This window comes from Alternaria metachromatica, assembly GCF_023757995.1.
Source record: "Alternaria metachromatica strain BMP 0045 chromosome Unknown scaffold_16, whole genome shotgun sequence".
NCBI lineage: Eukaryota > Fungi > Ascomycota > Dothideomycetes > Pleosporales > Pleosporaceae > Alternaria > Alternaria metachromatica.
This window is the reverse complement of record NW_026055507.1, coordinates 19,742-38,420: the sequence shown is the minus strand read 5'-3', so window position 1 is coordinate 38,420 and position 18,679 is coordinate 19,742. Positions and strand designations below refer to the sequence as shown.

The following is an 18,679-nucleotide window of genomic DNA, read 5'->3' as shown; positions in this document are numbered from 1 at the left end:
CAACACAGCGAAGGACTTATGAACATCGACTAGGTCTTTCGGAATGCAGACTTCAGCTTCCCTCAAGTTTTGCCCCCACCAAGGTCACCAAAGTACGTTTTCGATGACCAGCTCGAACCAAGGCCAGGCCCCAGTCTGGGTCAAATGCGTCTTCTCTTTTCGCCTCCACCACGATGTTGAGGAGAGCCTCGGTATCAGCAACCGAATGAAGCCACTCAAGGAAAGCTGCAAGTATCCAACAAATAGCCGAATGATACAAGGTAAAGGATGTTCAGGAGAACCCAAAGGCACACAATTGAGAACTCACAAGCCAGCAACAGAGAAACAATATTAATCGTAACAGATTTGTTCATCGATATCAATCTACTTCGTCGTAAACGCAAATGCAGTGGTATAAGAATACAGTATAAAAAGAAAAAAGGAAAAGTCGAGCCAACTTCTAACAACAGTAGACATCCAGCAAAAAAATGCGTACCGTTCATCCGCTCCCTCGCATCTCAATCTCGATCAGAGCACCTCTCCCACTCCCTTCTTCTCATCTCATACTCATACCCCTCTCATCTTCTATATCACAACCACCTTCTTACAACCTGAGACCACGACGCATAACCCTCGCCTTCGCCGCAGCACCCACATCCTCCGCACCACCATCCGGGTTGGTAACCGCACCAGCAAACCCAACAAGGCTGTTAAACTGATCCGCAAGCGCCTTGTTCCTGTCTCCGCCCTGAACAGCCGCAGCAGCGCTCTCGCAAGTAGCCACAGCAGCCTCGTTGGCTTCGCACACGTTGGTCAGCTGGTTGCAGAGCGCGTTGGTGATGATGTCCGGGTTGAGGGCTTCGCCTTGGCCGCCGCGCGCGAGGGGGTCCGCGATCTGGAAGGTGAATTCGTCGGCGGGGCGCCCGTTCTCGCCGCCTTGGAAGGTGATGGTGGGGGTGCAGAGGCCGAAGTCTTCGGCGCCGCCGGCACCGCCTGCTGCTGCGTTGCCTCCGGCGTCGGCACCGGCACCGGCATCGGCTCCAGCATCGGCATTGTTGTTGGCGTTGTTGTTTCCGGCGGCGGCGTCTTGCTGGTTGTTTGCGTTGTTACCGGCGTTGGCGTTGTTGTTGTTCTGGTTGCCGGCATTGGCGTTGTCGTTACCGGCTGCGGCATCTTGCTGGTTGTTGGCGTTGTTTCCAGCGTTGTTGTTGGAATTGCCAGCGTTGTCAGCTGCGTTGTCGTTGCCGGCGTTGGCATTGTTGTTCTGGTTCTGGTTGTTGTCGGCATTGCCAGCGTTGTCGTTACCAGCCGCAGCATCGTTGTTGTTACCAGCATTGGCGTTGTTGTTCTGGTTGTTCGCGTTGCCGTTACCAGCAGCGGCATCGGCACCAGCATCAGCAGTAGCGTTACCAGCGTTGTTGTTCGCGTTGCCGGCATTGGCAGCTCCGTTACCAGCATTGGCATTGTTGCCAGCGTTGGCGTTGTTACCAGCATTGGCATTGTTACCAGCGTTGGCATTGCCGTTACCAGCAGCCGCCTGGTTGCCACCCTGAGCAGCACCGCCGGCAGCAGCACCACCAGCGGCAGCACCAGCACCACCAGCCGAAGCCTGGCTAACAACGAGGTCACCGAGACCAGCCTGGTCCATGAGATCAAAGACACTCAGACCATCAGCAGCCAGAGGGGAAGCAGCACTGCTAGCGCTAAGGGCAGCAGCATCACCGTTGACATCGACATCAGGGTCAATGAGAGGAGTGATACCACGAAGTTCAGCAGTAGCCGGAAGCGAAGCATCGCCGCAGACGTTCTGTGCGTTGCCGCCAGCAAAGGGGTTGGTGTTCTTCTCCGCAGTCACCATGCCAATAGCAGCAGCAAGGGCATCAGCACCGCCACCGAGTTCGGTGAAGATCTGATCAGCACGGACGAGCTAATGTGTTTGTTAGCCTGAGACCCCGGGGATGTGGAGGTAGGGTAAACAAGTGGAGAAGCACATACCTTATCGCAAGAGTTTGCTCCACCGAGAAGGTCAGAGATGGCCGCACCAGCAATGGTAGCAGCGGCACCACCATCGCCACCCTGAACTTGACTGATAGCGTCGATGGGGACTTGCTCCTGGCCGAAACGGGCCTGGACGTAGGCAATCATAGCCGCGATGATGAAAGTCTTGGAAACCATGTTTGCTGATTTGTTGTGGTTGTGATTTGGAATCGAAAGAACGATAACAGTAGTAATGCGTTAAACGTTAAAAGTGGAGGAAAACGAGAGACTAGCTCTTGTAATGAAAGAAGTAAGTAATAGGTAGATGAAGTTGATATAAAGGCCGACCTGGGCGAAAGAATGGAAAAAGTGCTGTAAGAAGCGAAGGAAGGGGAGTTTGCTGGATGCTACTGTTGACTTTGCTGTTGTCGAAGTTGCTGGCCTTCCAATCTGTGGGCGAGGTATACCAGGCTTATATATCACATTCATCTGTGCCTCCGTTCCCGCCACTCTCTCTCCAAGGGACTCACCTCCAAGCGCCATGCCTGGGGGAAGGATCACTTGGACGTCTCAACCATGCGCCCAAGACGTGTATCCCGCCTTCGATCCGACGCCCAGAACACAGCGGGGTCGTGAAAACGCAGTGGAAAAATGACAGAGGGGTGTTCGTGCCAAGGCGTCATGCGCTCTTGAGCGTGCTGGAACGTATGATTGCCGGGCTGCGACTTCGCTACGCCTTAGGAGCCGTCTGTTAAGGCTTCCGTGCGGGGCATCGACTCAGTGGACTGACGTGCGTGCTGCCTGATGTTGGGGGTGTTGTGACGGCCTCAGTCGCGGTGGGGTTTCATGTGACTTTGCGACACGGGACTACGCCTAGAGCGTAGTATAGCCGCCGTCAACAAACGTCGCTTGACAGCGCCGATCATCAATGCGTTCGCACCTTGAACTTCCATTCGAGTTCTCAGAGACTCTTTGCGATGCATGAAGAAACAGCGAGATGCTCGGGCAGAAACACAATGCAAGGGAAATGCACGTAATGGTGGTTATTGACGGTGGTATTTGGAAAGAAGAAGCGGCCCCGTCTGGCGTTATATGCGATCAAAACAAGCTGCTCAAAACACCAGGACAATGCGCGAGATTCGAGAGATGAGTCGAGTAAATTCGTAATGCCTTCTGTCAAACGAAGGACCGTAGGGAGGCGACCGTTAAGCCGCGGGTGTTATTCCTGGTCACTGCGACCGGTTTCGCACCTACGCAGGCGACATCAAAATCCCAAGGCCAGCAATCCGCGAGTCCATGAAGTGATTCTCTTCGACCTGGTCATGCATGTCTATAACGCCAACGCTATGTACTCACTACAACCTATCAAGCTTCCTCCGCAACAGCCTCGTCCTCTTCATGAGCTTCTTGTACTTGTGCTTCTTCATCTTGAGCTTCCGTTGCCTCTTTACACTAATCATGTACATGCCATATCTTCGTCGCGCAACGTGCTGGCGAAATGTGCTTGGCTTCCTCTCTTGCGCGGGCAGCGGTACTTCGGTTATGCGCTGGTTGATGCTGGCGGAGAGGCTTTCAGCGGAGTGTGACTCGGCCTGAGGCGCGCTCGCTAGTGCATCGTACGGCTCGGGTGCCGCTGGTGCTCGGAAGGGAACAAGGCGAGAGGCCCAGTCTTCTACGTTTTGCTGTGTGGGTTCAACATCGAGGTGGTATACCTCTTGTTCCGATTGTATCGCATCGGCTCGCTGCTCCTCTTGTGCGTCGATCTCGGCGTTTACGCGGTCCAGGAAGCCAGCGAGAACGTTCTTGGTGGCTTCCATTCTTTGCACGTCATTCGCCCGGTTTACGTCAAAGAAGGCGTCAAATTCGGCGGTCGACGTCGCGTTGGGGAAGGAGCGCGAGATGGAGATGGGGCGGTGGAGGCCGAAGAAGGCAGATAGTTTGACATCTACAGTACGTCAGCATGTGGAAGGAAAGGTGCATCCCCGCGGCATCTTACCGTCTTCCCGGAGGTGGTTTGTTGGCGGCACAAAGGGCACGTTGTTGCCTGTGGTAGCCGTCGAGGGCTCCTTCAGCTTCTTCGTCTCCTTGGACTTCTTGCCGGCGCCCTGGAGCTCTGCCGTCGCATTCTGATCTATTTCCGTGGGCTTCTTTTTGCTGTTCGGGGGTGTGGACGGCTTCGAGGACGAGTAGCGCCGCTGGTGACTGGGTCGGAAGGGTTGTTGCGGCGCCGTGCTGGTGCTCAGCGCAGGGCGGGCGCAGCGGGTGAAGACATACGACGTCGCTGGCGCAGTAGCGAAGGTGTTTGCAGAGCGGGCGACTCTGCCAACAGCGGGCGAGAACATGGCCAGCTGGGTGGAGGGGTATTGGGTATGACGATGGTGTTGATGAGGCTCAAGGCCGGCTATCAGGACTTGCTGCAGGTGCTCCCACGCCAGCGCCGATGTTTCCCCGATGCGCACTAGCATTGGCAGCCACCCGTCACGAGAGCATTGCACATGTCAGAAGCGTGAAGCGGTCGAGAGTACGGTGAACGTCCACGAATATTTACCTAGGTCTCGTGACAACATGTCGGTGTATGGTCTAGATCATATCCCCCATATGTTTTGATGATGTCTGTTGTTAGAGCATTGTGGCTAAGATGCACCCGCCTCTGATATTCGCTATCTGCGATATAAGATACCTAGGTACTGTTCTGCCTATGCTAGAGCACTGTTTGCACCGTCAAATCAATCTTGTCCATACTTGCACATATTACAACCTAGCTTGCTGGCCTTCTCTTAGTGTCTACCTACGACAACACATGGTGTTAGCAAGCGCCCACTATTACCCTCTCACAGGCATCGTCCCCTCCTCAGAGCAAGGGATTCCCCCATCCACACTACCTCACTTCGCATCCCCCCACAAACCACACTGCCCTCACCAACAGGACCCTTCTACTCACTGCGCCAACACTCTTCGCATGACCTCACAATCCCATTGTGCGCGCCTGACCACCCACCCCGCATGTCCAATGCATCGCACTGCACTACAATCCATCTCACCCTTTCTATAACACATCCACCCATATTGTCTCTTTACACCACAAACCGACGCCACAAGTCCCAGCCAAGCCACCAGCTCAGCCACTCCCTCGTTATGGAGGGATAGACCCTCCTCCACTCTGCGACGCGACGTGCGAGTCAAACGTCCCACGCCGGGTTGAAGCGGCACGGACCGAGAGCGACTGGCTCGGTCTGTAAGGCAACCACGCCGCAGAGGCGCATAATGCATGGGCGTTGACGAACCCCGCGGGATTGCGGCTTTTTACCATCCTGATCATATTTCCCTTCGCTTGCGGTGGGTAAATCAGGGTAAATATGATGCAAGTTGCGAGTTGCGTCCCTCGGACATGGGAACATGGCTATGTAAGTGGCTGCATATGCAACGACACAGGAAACGGAAACTACGGGAACCGGAGTACGTCAAGATGGAGAATGTCTCGGAGCTGGGTAAGATGGTTTGTTGATATTACACTGCAGCAGCAAAATGTACCTCTTCTGCATTCCCTGCTGCACGTCAAATGCCATGTAATATGTTTTTTGGACATGGCACTGCCCAACCCCAATCTATGACCCTGCCCACTCGCAGTGAGTGACTGCGCAGGAGTACTAGGTACACAATACCCAATGAACGGTAGTTGTCCAAAGTCGAGATAGGGAGGGAGATTTTGTCAGCCTCTGTATCTTTCCACAGTCGAGTTCCAAGACATGCTCGTCTCCTCAGATCTGCAATACACTATGAATCTACAAAATGCGTTTATCCGCTTACTAAAACAAACCAAGAGAGAAGAAAAAGAGACCAAGATCAAGACTAGAATCAAGACCAAGAGATTAAGTCGTGAGATCGTCATGTACTGGCGAAGATGATGAAGAAGCGGAGAAAGAGGTATCGGGGGTATAAAATGGAAAAGGGCCGTGGAAGTCGTCTCTTCTCGTCCACTAAAAGTCCGTTGCTACTCCGGTCCCGCCAGGCGGACTATCCGTTTCTAGGGCAGGTGGGTCGACAGCGCGGGCGCGTGTGCGTTGTGCACCCCTGCTTTCGCGTGGGCGCGCGAGCGCTCTCGTGGGCTGTGTGTAAGACGGCGACGATCGCAACGCGACCATCCGTGATTACTATAGTATCAGTGCGTTGAGGTTGCGCTGGACGATCATGTCTTGTACAGACGCCATGGTGATCTTGAGCAGGTTGGTGTCGGTCGCGTTGGTGTAGTGGACGTAAACCTCCTTCTTGGGCTGGCGGACGAGGTTGCGGAATTTGTTGGCGAAGAACTCTTTGCCGGCCTCCACATCTCGGTCCCCGCCGGTGTAGTCGGAGAAGACCCTCCGGATTGGGCTCATGCCACTTGCTATCTTGTCGGTGAAGAGATCGATCTTGTTGAGGAAGAGGATAAGCGCCGACTTTTCGAAGTATTTGGAATTGGATATCGACTCAAATAGCATGAGAGCTTCGTGCATTTGGTTCTAGTGGTGTTAGTGGACGTAGCGTGTATGCTTAAAAGGTGACTTACGCCATTCCGGTCTTCTACTAGCACGTGGTCGTATCCGCTAATGGCCACGAGGAAGAGCACGACTTGCACGTTGTCAAAAACGTGGATCCACTTCTTACGCTCTGAGCGCTGACCACCCACGTCGACCATCTTGTATGTCAGGTTGCCGAGCTCGAAGATGGTCTCGGAGATACCGGTGGTCCGTAATCGCGTGCGCAGGATGTCTTGGTCGGTGGGCAGGAAGTCCCGTTGGAACAGACGGTCGATGTTTTGGAAGAAGCTGAATTGTTAGCCTGGGAGTGGTAGAGATGGTGGAGGGGAACGTACTAGTTCAGGTTGTCGTGCAGCGCATACTGGTTGCCCTTGAGGATTGTGAGCTGGACGCCCTTGTCGGCCCAGAGCGAGTTGAAGGCTGTGTGGAACTCTTCGGGCATGGGCTCCTCGGTGCCAATGTCGGGCGCGGAGTTGACCATCTCGGAGTACCGCTGTCGTCGGTTAGTGGTGCTTGGGCAGGAGCCATTGGATGGGACATACAATGTTGTCGTCGTCCTCAAAGTCAATGTCGTCTTCCTGCATGGCCGCGTAGATGGTCTGGAAGGCCGAGACCAGGTTGTTGAAGATGGTGGCCCGCCATGTCTTGCGCTCGAGGCTCTGGAATCCGCCTGCGTTGATGATGCGCATCTGCTTGAGGACGGTTGATTTGCCGCTCTCTCCGGCACCTGCACTCTTGTCTCAGTCACGCTGTATCACCGGGGCCCGTTCAATGCATACCGAGTAGCAGCAGCTTCACCTCGCGCTCAGCCCGCTTCCGGTCGGCGCGGAGGTTCTTTTCGATCTCGACATTCTTCCTCGACTCGGGGTCGGTGGCAGAGGGTTTTCGTCCGAAGCACATGATTGCCGGTGCCATAAACTGCTATGGGTGACGTCGTGGAGGAGCTGAGGCAGCGGCGATGGAGAGGAGAAGTCGCGACACGCTAGGGATGGGCTACAGCATACAGCAGTAGCGAGGTAGCAGTCAAGGCCTACCATGCGTGTTAGCTGAGGTCCTAGCGGGCTGACTCGTGCAGCTAATTGGAATCTGAGGCGAGCGGGAGACGCTACCGGAGGTTGGGAGGGGTGCAGTAGGCGGTGGTGGTGGTGGGTGGTGTACGGTGCTAGCAGAGGGCGACGCGACTGAACGAGGGACGAAGAAGCAAAAAAAGTATCTCAATGGACAAGCAGGAGGGCGCAAACGAGACACTATGCAGCACTAACAGACGACTGAACAACCGGGACGGTATGCGACTGGCCTAAGAAATAACGTGTCGGCAAAGAATCCCTGATCTGCACCGTTCGCGATGAAGGCCCATGCTCGCAGCAGCAGCCGTGACCCAGCTGGGCGGGCAGGATGATATTAAATGTCTTCCCGCGACACGGCGGCCAAGGGCAGGTCAAGCGTGCACGCCCGACGTTCGGATGCCAGTCCCCCATGCGGACGCGATCGGCGCCCGCAACGTGATGGACGACGTGAAGCCACGAGACACGGCAACCTGGCGCGACGATCGATTCCCGCTGCATCCAGTCCTACCACGGGCTAGGAAGCCTGCTGCCGCCGCTCGCCAACATGACTAGACATCTGCTCCCCAACCTGATGCTTCGGACCTGTACCGGTGCCTCCGCGTTTCACTCGTCCACCGTAGGGGGCTGCCTCTGTACGCTGCTGGCCCTGCCTCCGCAGCGAGTGCAACATCACTAGCTCCTTCTGCCGGCTCGTGCACTGCTTGCCCAACTTTCGCCTGCTTTCTTCTCCGTCATGATGCATTCCTGCGCGCCAGCTCGCCCGTACTGCTGCAGGACGGCCTAGGAGCAATCCCGACTATGTTTCAGACGCTGGATGGCGGCTCTTTCCGCGCCATACCTCCGAAAGTGGACCCACCCCATCACCTCCAATGCTTACCCAAGACGCCTCGTTTCGGCCTTTCTCTCTCGACATGTTTGTGATTGCTGCCTCTCCGGCCCTTTTCACCTCACTTCAACCACTTCAGCCACTTGAGCCCGAGGTAACTCGCTGCGACCCCCACTCGCTTGGTTCAACGGCCGTTCCCCATGGCCACCTGGATAAATAGCGAGGAGCCCCTAAGGGACCCACCGCAACATATTCCACGAGCGTCCAAAACCACAACGAACTAGCGCCGTTCCAACATCCTCAAAGGGGCGGACCGTCCTCTGCGCGGGTATTCGGCTGCCTGCGTGTCTGGAACCCTCCTGTTCCACCCTGAACCCACTCGATGAAAATCCAAATGTGCCCTCTGCACGTCTGAACACGGCCAGCGCGATCCATCGTGGTCCATCGCACGCCGACGTGACCGTCACACAGCATGCCGAATGGGAATCTGACCCGTCTTCCTGGTTTGACAGGCAAGCAGAATGGCGTGTCTTTTGCTTTTTGTGTTTCTGTCCCGTAACCGAGGCTTAAGCCGCGTTTTGCCATTGCCTTGTCAGCATGTTTTGTTCGTTTTTGAGGGGACGTTGATCCAACATCGTATCCTGAGTCAGCCAAGAGCCACGTTCCCGTTTCCAGGTCGCATGTCCATCTTGGCGGGTTGTGGGGACCATGGGGAGCTCTGGAGTGGGTGACTTGTTCTCTCCACAAGTTACATCTTAAGTAATCAGCATTCCGCGATCGCCCTGACAAACTTGTGTGACGATACTTCGACGTGTAGGTCTAAGAGTTGCTATCGTCCGCGGGCTCTTGCTCAGCTTAGGTACGTCCTATTATAACGATGGACATTTGTTGCCCAGGTGGCAGCTCTGATAACGACAAAGGTACCTGGTTCATGTCTCTTGTCGAAGATCAGTCCTCTCTTCAGTCAGGTCTCTCAGTTTCCATCTCATCGTCCACCTTTTCCATCTTTCCTGTCTCCTTCCGTCTAGGAAAAATGCAAAAAACTAGAAGTCTACATTATCTCAGGAAAGTGTGAACTTTCGCTTGTGGTCGAGTGTAAATTACGGCGCAATTGTTCAGTTTTTTCCTTGTATGAGCGTCTCCGTACTCTAGGTAACTGCCAATTACCCGTTCCTCCTGCAGTCGTTGTGTTGGCGCGATAAAAGGTGAAGGCAGCGGCTCTTTCTGCTACCACGTGACCACGTAGTCCATAATTTTGATTTCTCACTTCACCGCGAACATGACTTGATTGGATCCTGACTATTGCCATCACTCTCATCGACAAGATTGGCTCGGTTAGGTGGCGAGAGTACCTGCCTGCGTTGTTGCCCAGAGGCCGAGCGCGACTGCCCTTACCCTCTGTCCACAAACACGGCGCCAGCTTCACCCCACCAACCAGAATATTGCACCCCCAACCCTCTCGAACAAAGCCGTCCCGCGCTCTCGTAGTTGTCTACAGTCAATCGTAAGTCGTATCCCTCACTCATCGCATTCGACTACATCGTGCGCAACGGCGACCTCACTTTTACATCCAATCGTAGTGATTGACAGCGACTCACATCAAGCACAGAACTCCGCGCTCTCTCCATCCACCCCGCAACATGGCGTCCGCGAAGCCCTACATGGGCCCCGTTTCTCTCGGATACTCCAAGTATGCTGCTCCGCACTTGAAGAAGGCAGCTTTGGCCACGTCCATCAACCCATCTGCATCTATTGCTGCTTCTCCCCCCACTGTCGACAGCGTCATCGCCACCAAGGAGCAGATTACTACCCCCAACACCAGCAACTCCGATGTGGCCCTCAAAGACGCTCACCACAACGCTGACGCAGACAGTGGCGCTCACGGAGTCCTCAATACAGCTCAGAACAACCCAGATGCGCAGCTCGCCATCTCCCAAGGTAATGCTTTGAAGGAACAAGTCGCCAAGCATGCCAAAAAGTTCACCAGGACTGTCTCGACCACCGTCACCAACACGCGCCGACTGTTGGAGCTGATCCGCGCAGAGTCACCGGATGCGACCAATCCGACTGTTGAAGCCCTGTGGAATGAGCTGGAGGCGCTCTTTGCTGCGGCAAATGAAGCCAAGGAGAAGCTACCTGTATTCCTCGAGAAGCAGCGTGATAACATGAGCTTGTATCACAGCTCGATGGTGAACGAGGCCATCAAGGATTCGCAAGACGAACTCAATACCCAACACAAGAAGGTAAGTGGCTCTCAAAAGACTCTTCGTACCGATGAAACATTCACTGACCTTACATACGACGCAGGTCAACATCCAGCACAACCTCATTCTCGAGCATCAAGAGGCTTTCCTTGCGCACAAGGAGCAGACTGCCGACAAGCTGAAGGAGCTCGAGGCCCTCCAAGAGCGCGTCTCACGCCTGACTCTGGAGAAGGGCAACTTGCGCACCGAGATCGACAACTATGCGCACCTCCTAGAGCAAGCGCGCTCTACAAAGGAGGAAGATCTTCGCAAAGTCGACGCTCTCGAAAAGGAGTTGGAGACTCTCGTGGAATCCAAGAAGCAGCTCCTCGCAGAAGCCGACACCCTGCGCAAAGCGCTCCAAGACGTCCAGGCTAAGACGAAGGCCGACGAGCAGGCGACAACCGATCGCTTTACCGACGAGCTTAAGTCGACCGCCGACCTTCTCGCGAAGGAGACACAGAAGAACACGGCTCTGAACACCATGATCAGCCAGTTGAAGGGAGGCGAGAGCACTGCTAGACTCGAGGCCGAAAAGGCAAAGAAGGAAAACAGGGCTCTGAACGAGCGCTACAGCAACCAGGCAGCTGAACATGGGAAGGCATTCGCGGTAAGTGGCTTTGACATAATAAGCAAGTTAAGTGCAAGTTAAACTAACATGACTTTAGAAACTCAACGAGCAGACCAAGCAAGTTGAAGGCCTGAAGATCGACCTTGGTAGTAGCCAGAAGGAGAACGCCGAGCTCCAGCAGCGCCTCGTGAAACTCGCCGATCTTGAGTCTCAGGTTACCGAACTCGTGCGAGCAAAGTCGACTCTTTCTGAACAAGTCAGCACTCTCAACGCCAATTTGGACGCCAGCAAGAAGGAAGAAGCCAAGACCAAGACCCAAGCGGAGGGCCTTCTGAAGAAGCTCGAGGGTCTCGACGATGAGGTTGACCAGCTAGAATCGGAGAATACCGACCTTCTCGCCAAGCAGAAAGAGCATAAGTTTACCGTACAGACCTGCGAGTCCCTCAAGGAGGAGAACGCCAAACTCAAGGCCGATTTCAACGAGCTCAAGGCCTCCAAGAGCCCCACTTTCGCTGTTGGTGGCTCTCCGTCTTTCATGAACGAGGAGAAAGCACGTGCTCGGGAGGACAAGATCAAAGAGCTCGAGGGGACCGTGCTAGAATGGACTGAGCTGGCTAAGCGCTCCTACAGCGAGTACAAGGAGATGCTACCCACCTACAAGAAGGCCGATCAGTACCGCCAGGAGGTCGTTGACAGGGACGAAGTCATCCGGGGCTTGGAGCTCGAGCTTACTCAAGCCAAAGTCTCGAAGACTACCAATGGTGTAGGAGCTGCTGCCTCCAACGGTGATGCTCTCTACTGGAAGAACAAGTATGAGGCTGTTCTGCTTGCCGTTGACAACTAGGCGCTAGCTTTGGTTCAAGCCCAACTGAAAGGCGGATGAGGATTGCGACGGAAAGTGGAGTGTCGGGGGTATCTCGATATGCTTGACTGAGGTAGTCCCTTTATATGACATCAAGACATAGCTGGTACAAAATTAAGATACTGCCATGATGGAATCTCACTATTTGACACTGAAGACCATAAAAGAGGTAATGCAGCCTACATTGGTATAAGAGTGAACGTTTTTAACAATCCAGGGCAATGTAGTCTCCTGGGTAAATTCCATTGCTAACTAATTGCGACATGGGCCGAGAACAATAACAGGTGCGCTACGACTACGTTGGTATAAGAACGAGAGATGTTGAGATATCAAGGCAATGTAGACTTCTAGGTCATTCCTATTGCTAGCTATTTGAGACGTGCACCGAAGGTGACGATGGGTATGCTGTAGCCTACGTTGGTGTGCAGGCAGAGGTTTGACCAAGTTTTAGGGTAATGTAGACACTTAAGTCATTTCCATTGTCTTGTAGAGAGGATAGGGTGTCTGTATTCTCGTAAATAAAAGCATATACACTGCGCAACGATGTACGCTGACTGCTCAGAGGTAGGAGGTCTGATTTACACTCCCAGAGGACCGCTTTCTTCTCGGAAGGCAGCATGCGACGGTAGAAGAGGCGTTGTTGGGAAGCTCGGCTTCGCGGGTCGAGGAATATACTCGGGGTCTTGGTCGTGTATGTGAACGAGAGCTCGACGTGGATGTTGTTGCGGCTGGATAAGCATCTCGTCTTTGGTGAGGTGTTGATAGTCTCCCGTCGGCGTTGTGGCCCGCTTGGGTGATCCCGGGTTCAGCCGCCGTAGGACCACGATGACTGGCGTCTCAAAAAGCCTTGCAGATTCTTACTCCAAGCTTCCGTAGATATACAAGCCGACGAGCCAGGGTTGCCAGGGTTGCCAGGGTTGCCAGGGTTGGCTGTAAGTACGCACCCGGCATCCATCAACCTGCGTTATCCAAGGGTCACTGAGTCCGTCTTTGAATGCCTCTCCCGTTACCTTTCCTACTTCTTTCCCCGTTGCTTTTCCCATTTTCTCACCCCCTTGTTTGGAGGTCGGCTCGCTAAATCCATATCCGTATAATACTCCGATGGCTAGAAACGTTATACTGGGGGTGAACAGTAGAGCGAGGATTGAGTATCTGCGGATGTTGGACACAGGCTTCTTGACCTTAGTTGTGTGTCGATACCTAATTTTCCCTGGAGACGGAATAGAAAGGGTGATTCGAGGTATTGGTCTTTGGAAGCGGGGTGGTGAATTCTTCGGTGATGCTATAGTCTTCTTGTACGGGCCTAAGGACTGGATAGACGATCGGAAGCCGCGAGATAGGGTGCGGCTCCTTCTTGAGAAGGTGGATGGCCTTGCAAGTGTACAGAAGAGTGACATTATTGTTGAACTGGTTGCATGACTGGTTGTGAGGCGCAGTGCGCTTGCCGGCGTTGTACATGGAACCATGTTGCTGAACTGCGTATGCCAGGACCTGTTGTTGAATGTAGCTGTAAATCGTGTTCTCCTTTTTGAGATGTGAGAAGAGGTTTGTTCCGCAGTGGTGACTGCACGGTCATTCTAGATTTATCATAAAGAAATAGTACCAATAAATCCATCCCTTGGTTCACCAGAAGGGCGCCATCATGGCCGAACCATGGGTACGTTCGCGAACGTAGTCGTATCTGCCAATGCCGTCGCTTAGATTACCAGACAGAAACAACAACTCGCTGAGAATTCGCCCATGACTGTAAAGTGTTCCCGATGGAGCAAGTTGAATGGAGCCAGGCGACTAAGACTGCGGATAAGTGAAGGTTCTCGTGAGGCGTGGCTGCCCATGCGGACGTTGGTTTACAACCACCCGACTCAACCAATCTCGCTCACCCTTCTCAAGTCGCAAGGGCACGCGCCCTCAACCCCTTTAACAGGGGATGCTTGTAACATTGAAGATCATGTCCATCCACCCAAATCTACAACCAAGAGATCGATCTGAGGTCGGCTAATAGACACGTTTTGCCGACAAAATTTTCCAAGCACGGACGAGCCAATCGCATCCGAGGACTTCGAGGAGGCACTGGCATGCCGCTTGGACGGCGATGCGCACCTGGCGAAACGGGTCTCTAACGGCGTCGAAGAAGGAGCGAGCCCTAGATCAACTCAAGATCTGGCGAACGGGATGAATGCAATTTCTCAATCTGAACTCGACATGCGCCTGCGTGTAGTTTGTTCTGGTTCCTTTAGTCCTGGGTTCACGACGGTTGCGCTACATCCAAACCTGATATCGCGCGCCGTTGGAGCGTTACAGGATGTCGAACCATCGCGAAGTGGAGGGAGTAGGAAAAAAGGAACGAGCATCTTGAGAGATTGCACAGCAAGTGAGATAAGAGCGAGAGAGAAGGAATGCCGCTATACATGCCCGATTGTTTTCGCTTGAAGGTGTGGGTAATGAGTAATCATCATCGCGCAACCTTCATTTGTGAATTCTCTGAAGTGATCCAGCATCGCTCCTCCTATACTGCTAACCGATGTGTTTGTTATAGCATGGTATGTCGGAAATAGAGAAGAAAAAGGGAGGTGTTCGTCGCGCGCACGATCGAATGACGTCCTCGTTCATGCGCCCGGATATGCTTTACCCGTTTCGAAACAGCGCATCGGCTACTGCCCCGGCGTCTCTCAATCTGAAACACTTCCTTCCACCCCTTCCCTCGCGATTCATCGATTTCGTGTCCAACTCTGCGAAGAAACCCAACAGCAAAGTCTGCGCGCTGGGGATGCCAGTCATTACCGGTCGGCATAACTGCGGCTTCCCGGGCCTACCCATTCCGTACCATACGCTCGGCGCAGCTGAGCTGGTGTTTGCAATGCATCGATTAATATCGAGCCGTCCCCCAAGGTTAATCGCAGTTGTAATTCTCCGCCAGTACACGGACGCAGTGGCGTCTTCCGCACGTGGCCTGTTTCGAGCGACGTTGGAACGACTTTGGAACGTTGCGCACACCCAGGAGAAGCAAGCACGGTCGCGGTCGCGGCATTTGCCATGTTTCGCACATCTGTGCGACGTTGTCCCACTGTGTGGCAGCTATCTCAGTAGCCATGACCATCGCTGATCTGAATGTCGTCAAACCACCGCTTAAAGGGCACTGAGCAGCTTCTGCTTGCTTCTCCCAAGCGGACTAAATGACGGAGCCCTTCCGCGTCAGCACAAGCCATGGGAGGCTCGCCTGCTAACGTCTATCTCAGTTAGCAAACACGAGCTTCCCCAGGATACATCGGAAGACACAGCTGTTATCGTGCGACGGCGCCCGGGGCTTGCCCACTACCGGCATAGTGGTTCCACCAACCATCCTTCGAGATGGGACTCATTTCAAAACCTCCGAGTCTGGAATGTCAAGCAGATTGTCGCTTGCTGGGCTGTGATCGATGCTAACAACAGGAAATCCCTGGAATCCTTGCACGGGGATGCGCAAATGTCATCTAGACCTCGTGCCGCTTCGCACTTTACGGCGTTTCTTGTTCGTCGTTTCTTCCACCCACCACCCCGGTCATTCAGTGTAGAGTGCCGGAGGCATTCGTTCGTTCGTTTCTTAACTTTGTCGGTCTGCGACTACATCTCACTCTTTACGGTTTCCTTCATTTCGCTTCTATGCCGCATCCCGTTCCGACCGCTGGGAAAACATGATCCGACGGAACCACGATGATTCGGGTCACCACTACGTGGATCCTTCGCTCGAGTTGAACATTGGGCTATGGGCGTTGTTTGCTGGTGCATCACTCTTCCTGGCGCTCCGGATATGGATCAAAGTCACTCGTCGCCACGGTCTCTGGTGGGATGACCACATCCTCCTCGTTGCATGGGTAAGGCACCTGTTGGGCTCACAGATAGTCGTAGCTGATCGTGTAACAGGTCTTACTTGCTGTCAACAACGCCATCATCACAACCGAGTATGCCACAGGCTATGTGACCGACACATGGGACGATCGAATGCACATACTCATCAACATTACTTCCTGTGGAACACTGATCAACCAATCGCTCACCAAAACCGCCTTCGCCGTCACTTTGCTCAAGCTGACTAAGAACTGGGGCCAATGGATACTATGGTTCATCATTGGCAGCATGAATGCATACATGATTGCCAAAGTCATTCTCCAATGGGCAAAAGTGTGCGGCAAAGAATCCTACGACGTCTGGTACCGGTTGGACTTCTGCCTCGATTCAAAGTTCAGGGATGATTTCAAGGAAGGCGGCAACGTATACAACATCATCATGGACTTTATCCTCGCAGTCTTCCCCTGGGTCATCACGTGGAACCTCGACATGCGGAAGGTGGAAAAGATTGGGCTTTGTGTTGCCATGAGTCTGGTGCGTCGCTTCAAGTATGCCCCTATAATTCACCACTGACTTTGGAATAGGGAATGTTTGTTGCGATCGTATCTGCTGTACGCACAGGCTGGAAAGACGAGGGCAATGTGAAGGACGAGTGGTACTTCTGGCGCAACGCTCATTCCAACATTTGGTATTCTTCGGAGATCGTCGGCACCATCATCGTTCAGTGTATACCCGTTTTGCGACCTCTCCTCCGGGACATCAAGACTTCCCTTACATCGAAGAAGCTGGCGTCCACCGCAGAAGGAACAAGGCGACGCAGCCGGTACGTCCTTATCCTGTACTGTCGTTGTCGCAGAACGCTAACATCACACAGAGCTCCATCCCTTTTCGGCTTCGGTTTCGGCCCCGGCCCAACCATCGGCACCAAATCCACGCACAAGGCGCACATCTACTCCGATGGACGAACCACCTTAAACGATACGAAAAGCGAGAGTTGTCCCGATTCTTGGGACACGCAGGGTATCTACCAGAAGAGGGAGTTTGAGTTGACCACCATGGAGGTCAAAGCGCAGAAGGGGAACGAGATGGTGTAGATGGATGTAAATACGTTGGCCACCTACGGGCGGGTAATAGCTAGGATAGAGAATGGAGACGCTTCGCTGCGATCTATGTATACGTTTCATGGAGATTTTGAGTGATACGAACGCTACGGTTGTTACGGTCCATATGATGATTAGGTAGCGATATTCGAGGGCTGGCTTGGAAGTTACGATGCAGCATGGTTGGTAGTGGCTGAGTTGCGCAAGTCTTGCGCTCGATTGCTTGGCGCCTTTCGCCTTCTTTCTTTGTACATATTTGAGATGGGGTATGGATTACCTGTGTTGTAGTTTGGTAGCTTCAATTGACCAGAAATAACATTATGCGAATGTTCTGGAAGAATGCATCAACCCTCCCTGGATATCACCCCGTTCCTCTCTTCGCCATATCTCTCCATCCCCATCCCGTCTCAACCCACGCGCAAATCCCACCATCATCTAATACTTCTAACCAGCTCTCTAAGATCGCCACCTTCAACCCACTTCTCCTCCCCTCCACCGCCAACACCCAATCCGCCTCCACCACCTCCACTAACACCCCACCCTTCTCCTACATCGCCGACTACCCTCGCCGGCTGACCACCCACCACAGATCCCGACGCAATGACCATGTTCGCTGGTACAACGGTATGTGGTAATATCTTGACGTTTTCCTTAATGATAGCAAAAGGACCGATATTGCAGTGATGCCCGATGTGGACGTGTGAAGAAATGGAGATAGCCTGGACAGTCGAGTTGGGTCCTGTTGTCACTCTTAGCATGACGTACACCACACCACACATCCTCTAAATCATCGTGCCCAGACCCATCTTACAACACAACATGGGAAAGAAAGCGAAATGAACAAACGTACCAACAAAAACATTATCCCCAATCTTCATCGGATAATAATGCACCTGGCCCCTACTAATCCTGCTCGGCGGCTTGATCACACTTCCCTGGCTGATGACCGTACAGCGCCCTATGCTGATGCTCGTCGGCGTCACGTCCTTACCTGACGACGAGGGTGCCGAGCGTGTGGGGTGCAGGTCGCCGCGCAGTTGCACGTCGGCCATGATGACGGTGCGCCCGCCGAGCGTGATGTTGGCAGTACCGGTGATCGCGCTGCGGCGGGAGACTTTGTTGCCAGAATCCTGGGGGTGGTGTTAGTGGGGAGGGCCATGATTTAGGAATTTGGTGGAGTGTGGAAGTGGGAGATGCTATGATGATGGGGTGCGCAAGACATGTATAATGTTTTCCTGGTCTTTTGTTGATGAGGAAGGGTAGGAGAGACATACGGTCTCGATGTATTCCCCCTTAGGAGCGGCCTTACGCGCTGCTGGGCGCGACATCCTGATAACCGATACGCTTCTTGTTCTCTGCTATGCTTTCTGTGAATCGAGTGTGATGATAAATAGGCTATTTGCTGAAAGAGAGACGTGAATGTGGTTGACGTGAAAGAGCGATCTGTAGCGGAAGGTGTACGCGACCCAAGCTCCAAATCTAGCCAATCAACGCGTCGCAGCCAGCTCTTCGCGTGCGCATGGCAGGTAGTCGCGAATGACAGCCCTTACACCTCGTTTTTCTGCCCACGTAGAAACCGTAAACGGAGGCATAGTCAAGGCTACTGGTTCAAAGGGCTGAGGTTACTGTAGAACTTTGTAGCCGACACCTACTCAGGTCTCTTGCGCAACAAGTCCATGCTGTCGCCGCATAGAAAGTACCGCGCTCTCACA

The 18,679-nt window shown here is 53.6% G+C and overlaps 6 protein-coding genes across 6 annotated transcripts; 2 read left to right on the top strand and 4 right to left on the bottom strand.

The window, feature by feature from the left end:
• Positions 1-583: 583 nt before the first annotated feature.
• On the bottom strand, positions 584-2,154 carry J4E83_006804 (uncharacterized protein; the record flags this gene model as incomplete). The annotated part of the gene is made up of 2 exons (XM_049333714.1): positions 584-1,906; positions 1,975-2,154. 2 exons carry the CDS (start codon positions 2,152-2,154, stop codon positions 584-586), a joined length of 1,503 nt encoding a protein of 500 aa, XP_049186970.1.
• Positions 2,155-3,311: 1,157 nt separating this feature from the next.
• Positions 3,312-4,298, bottom strand: J4E83_006803 (uncharacterized protein; the record flags this gene model as incomplete). The annotated part of the gene is made up of 2 exons (XM_049333713.1): positions 3,312-3,901; positions 3,953-4,298. 2 exons carry the CDS (start codon positions 4,296-4,298, stop codon positions 3,312-3,314), a joined length of 936 nt encoding a protein of 311 aa, XP_049186969.1.
• A 1,809-nt stretch (positions 4,299-6,107) lies between these two features.
• Positions 6,108-7,373, bottom strand: J4E83_006802 (uncharacterized protein; the record flags this gene model as incomplete). The annotated part of the gene is made up of 5 exons (XM_049333712.1): positions 6,108-6,455; positions 6,503-6,761; positions 6,809-6,966; positions 7,016-7,200; positions 7,253-7,373. 5 exons carry the CDS (start codon positions 7,371-7,373, stop codon positions 6,108-6,110), a joined length of 1,071 nt encoding a protein of 356 aa, XP_049186968.1.
• A 2,633-nt stretch (positions 7,374-10,006) lies between these two features.
• On the top strand, positions 10,007-12,024 carry J4E83_006801 (uncharacterized protein; the record flags this gene model as incomplete). Its single annotated transcript, XM_049333711.1, has 3 exons — positions 10,007-10,609; positions 10,674-11,219; positions 11,278-12,024. The coding sequence occupies 3 exons, from the start codon at positions 10,007-10,009 to the stop codon at positions 12,022-12,024; spliced, it is 1,896 nt and encodes a 631-aa protein (XP_049186967.1).
• A 3,689-nt stretch (positions 12,025-15,713) lies between these two features.
• On the top strand, positions 15,714-16,961 carry J4E83_006800 (uncharacterized protein; the record flags this gene model as incomplete). Its single annotated transcript, XM_049333710.1, has 4 exons — positions 15,714-15,893; positions 15,943-16,401; positions 16,452-16,690; positions 16,742-16,961. The coding sequence occupies 4 exons, from the start codon at positions 15,714-15,716 to the stop codon at positions 16,959-16,961; spliced, it is 1,098 nt and encodes a 365-aa protein (XP_049186966.1).
• A 909-nt stretch (positions 16,962-17,870) lies between these two features.
• J4E83_006799 (uncharacterized protein) lies at positions 17,871-18,295 on the bottom strand (the record flags this gene model as incomplete). Its single annotated transcript, XM_049333709.1, has 3 exons — positions 17,871-17,902; positions 17,959-18,097; positions 18,242-18,295. 3 exons carry the CDS (start codon positions 18,293-18,295, stop codon positions 17,871-17,873), a joined length of 225 nt encoding a protein of 74 aa, XP_049186965.1.
• Positions 18,296-18,679: the final 384 nt, after the last annotated feature.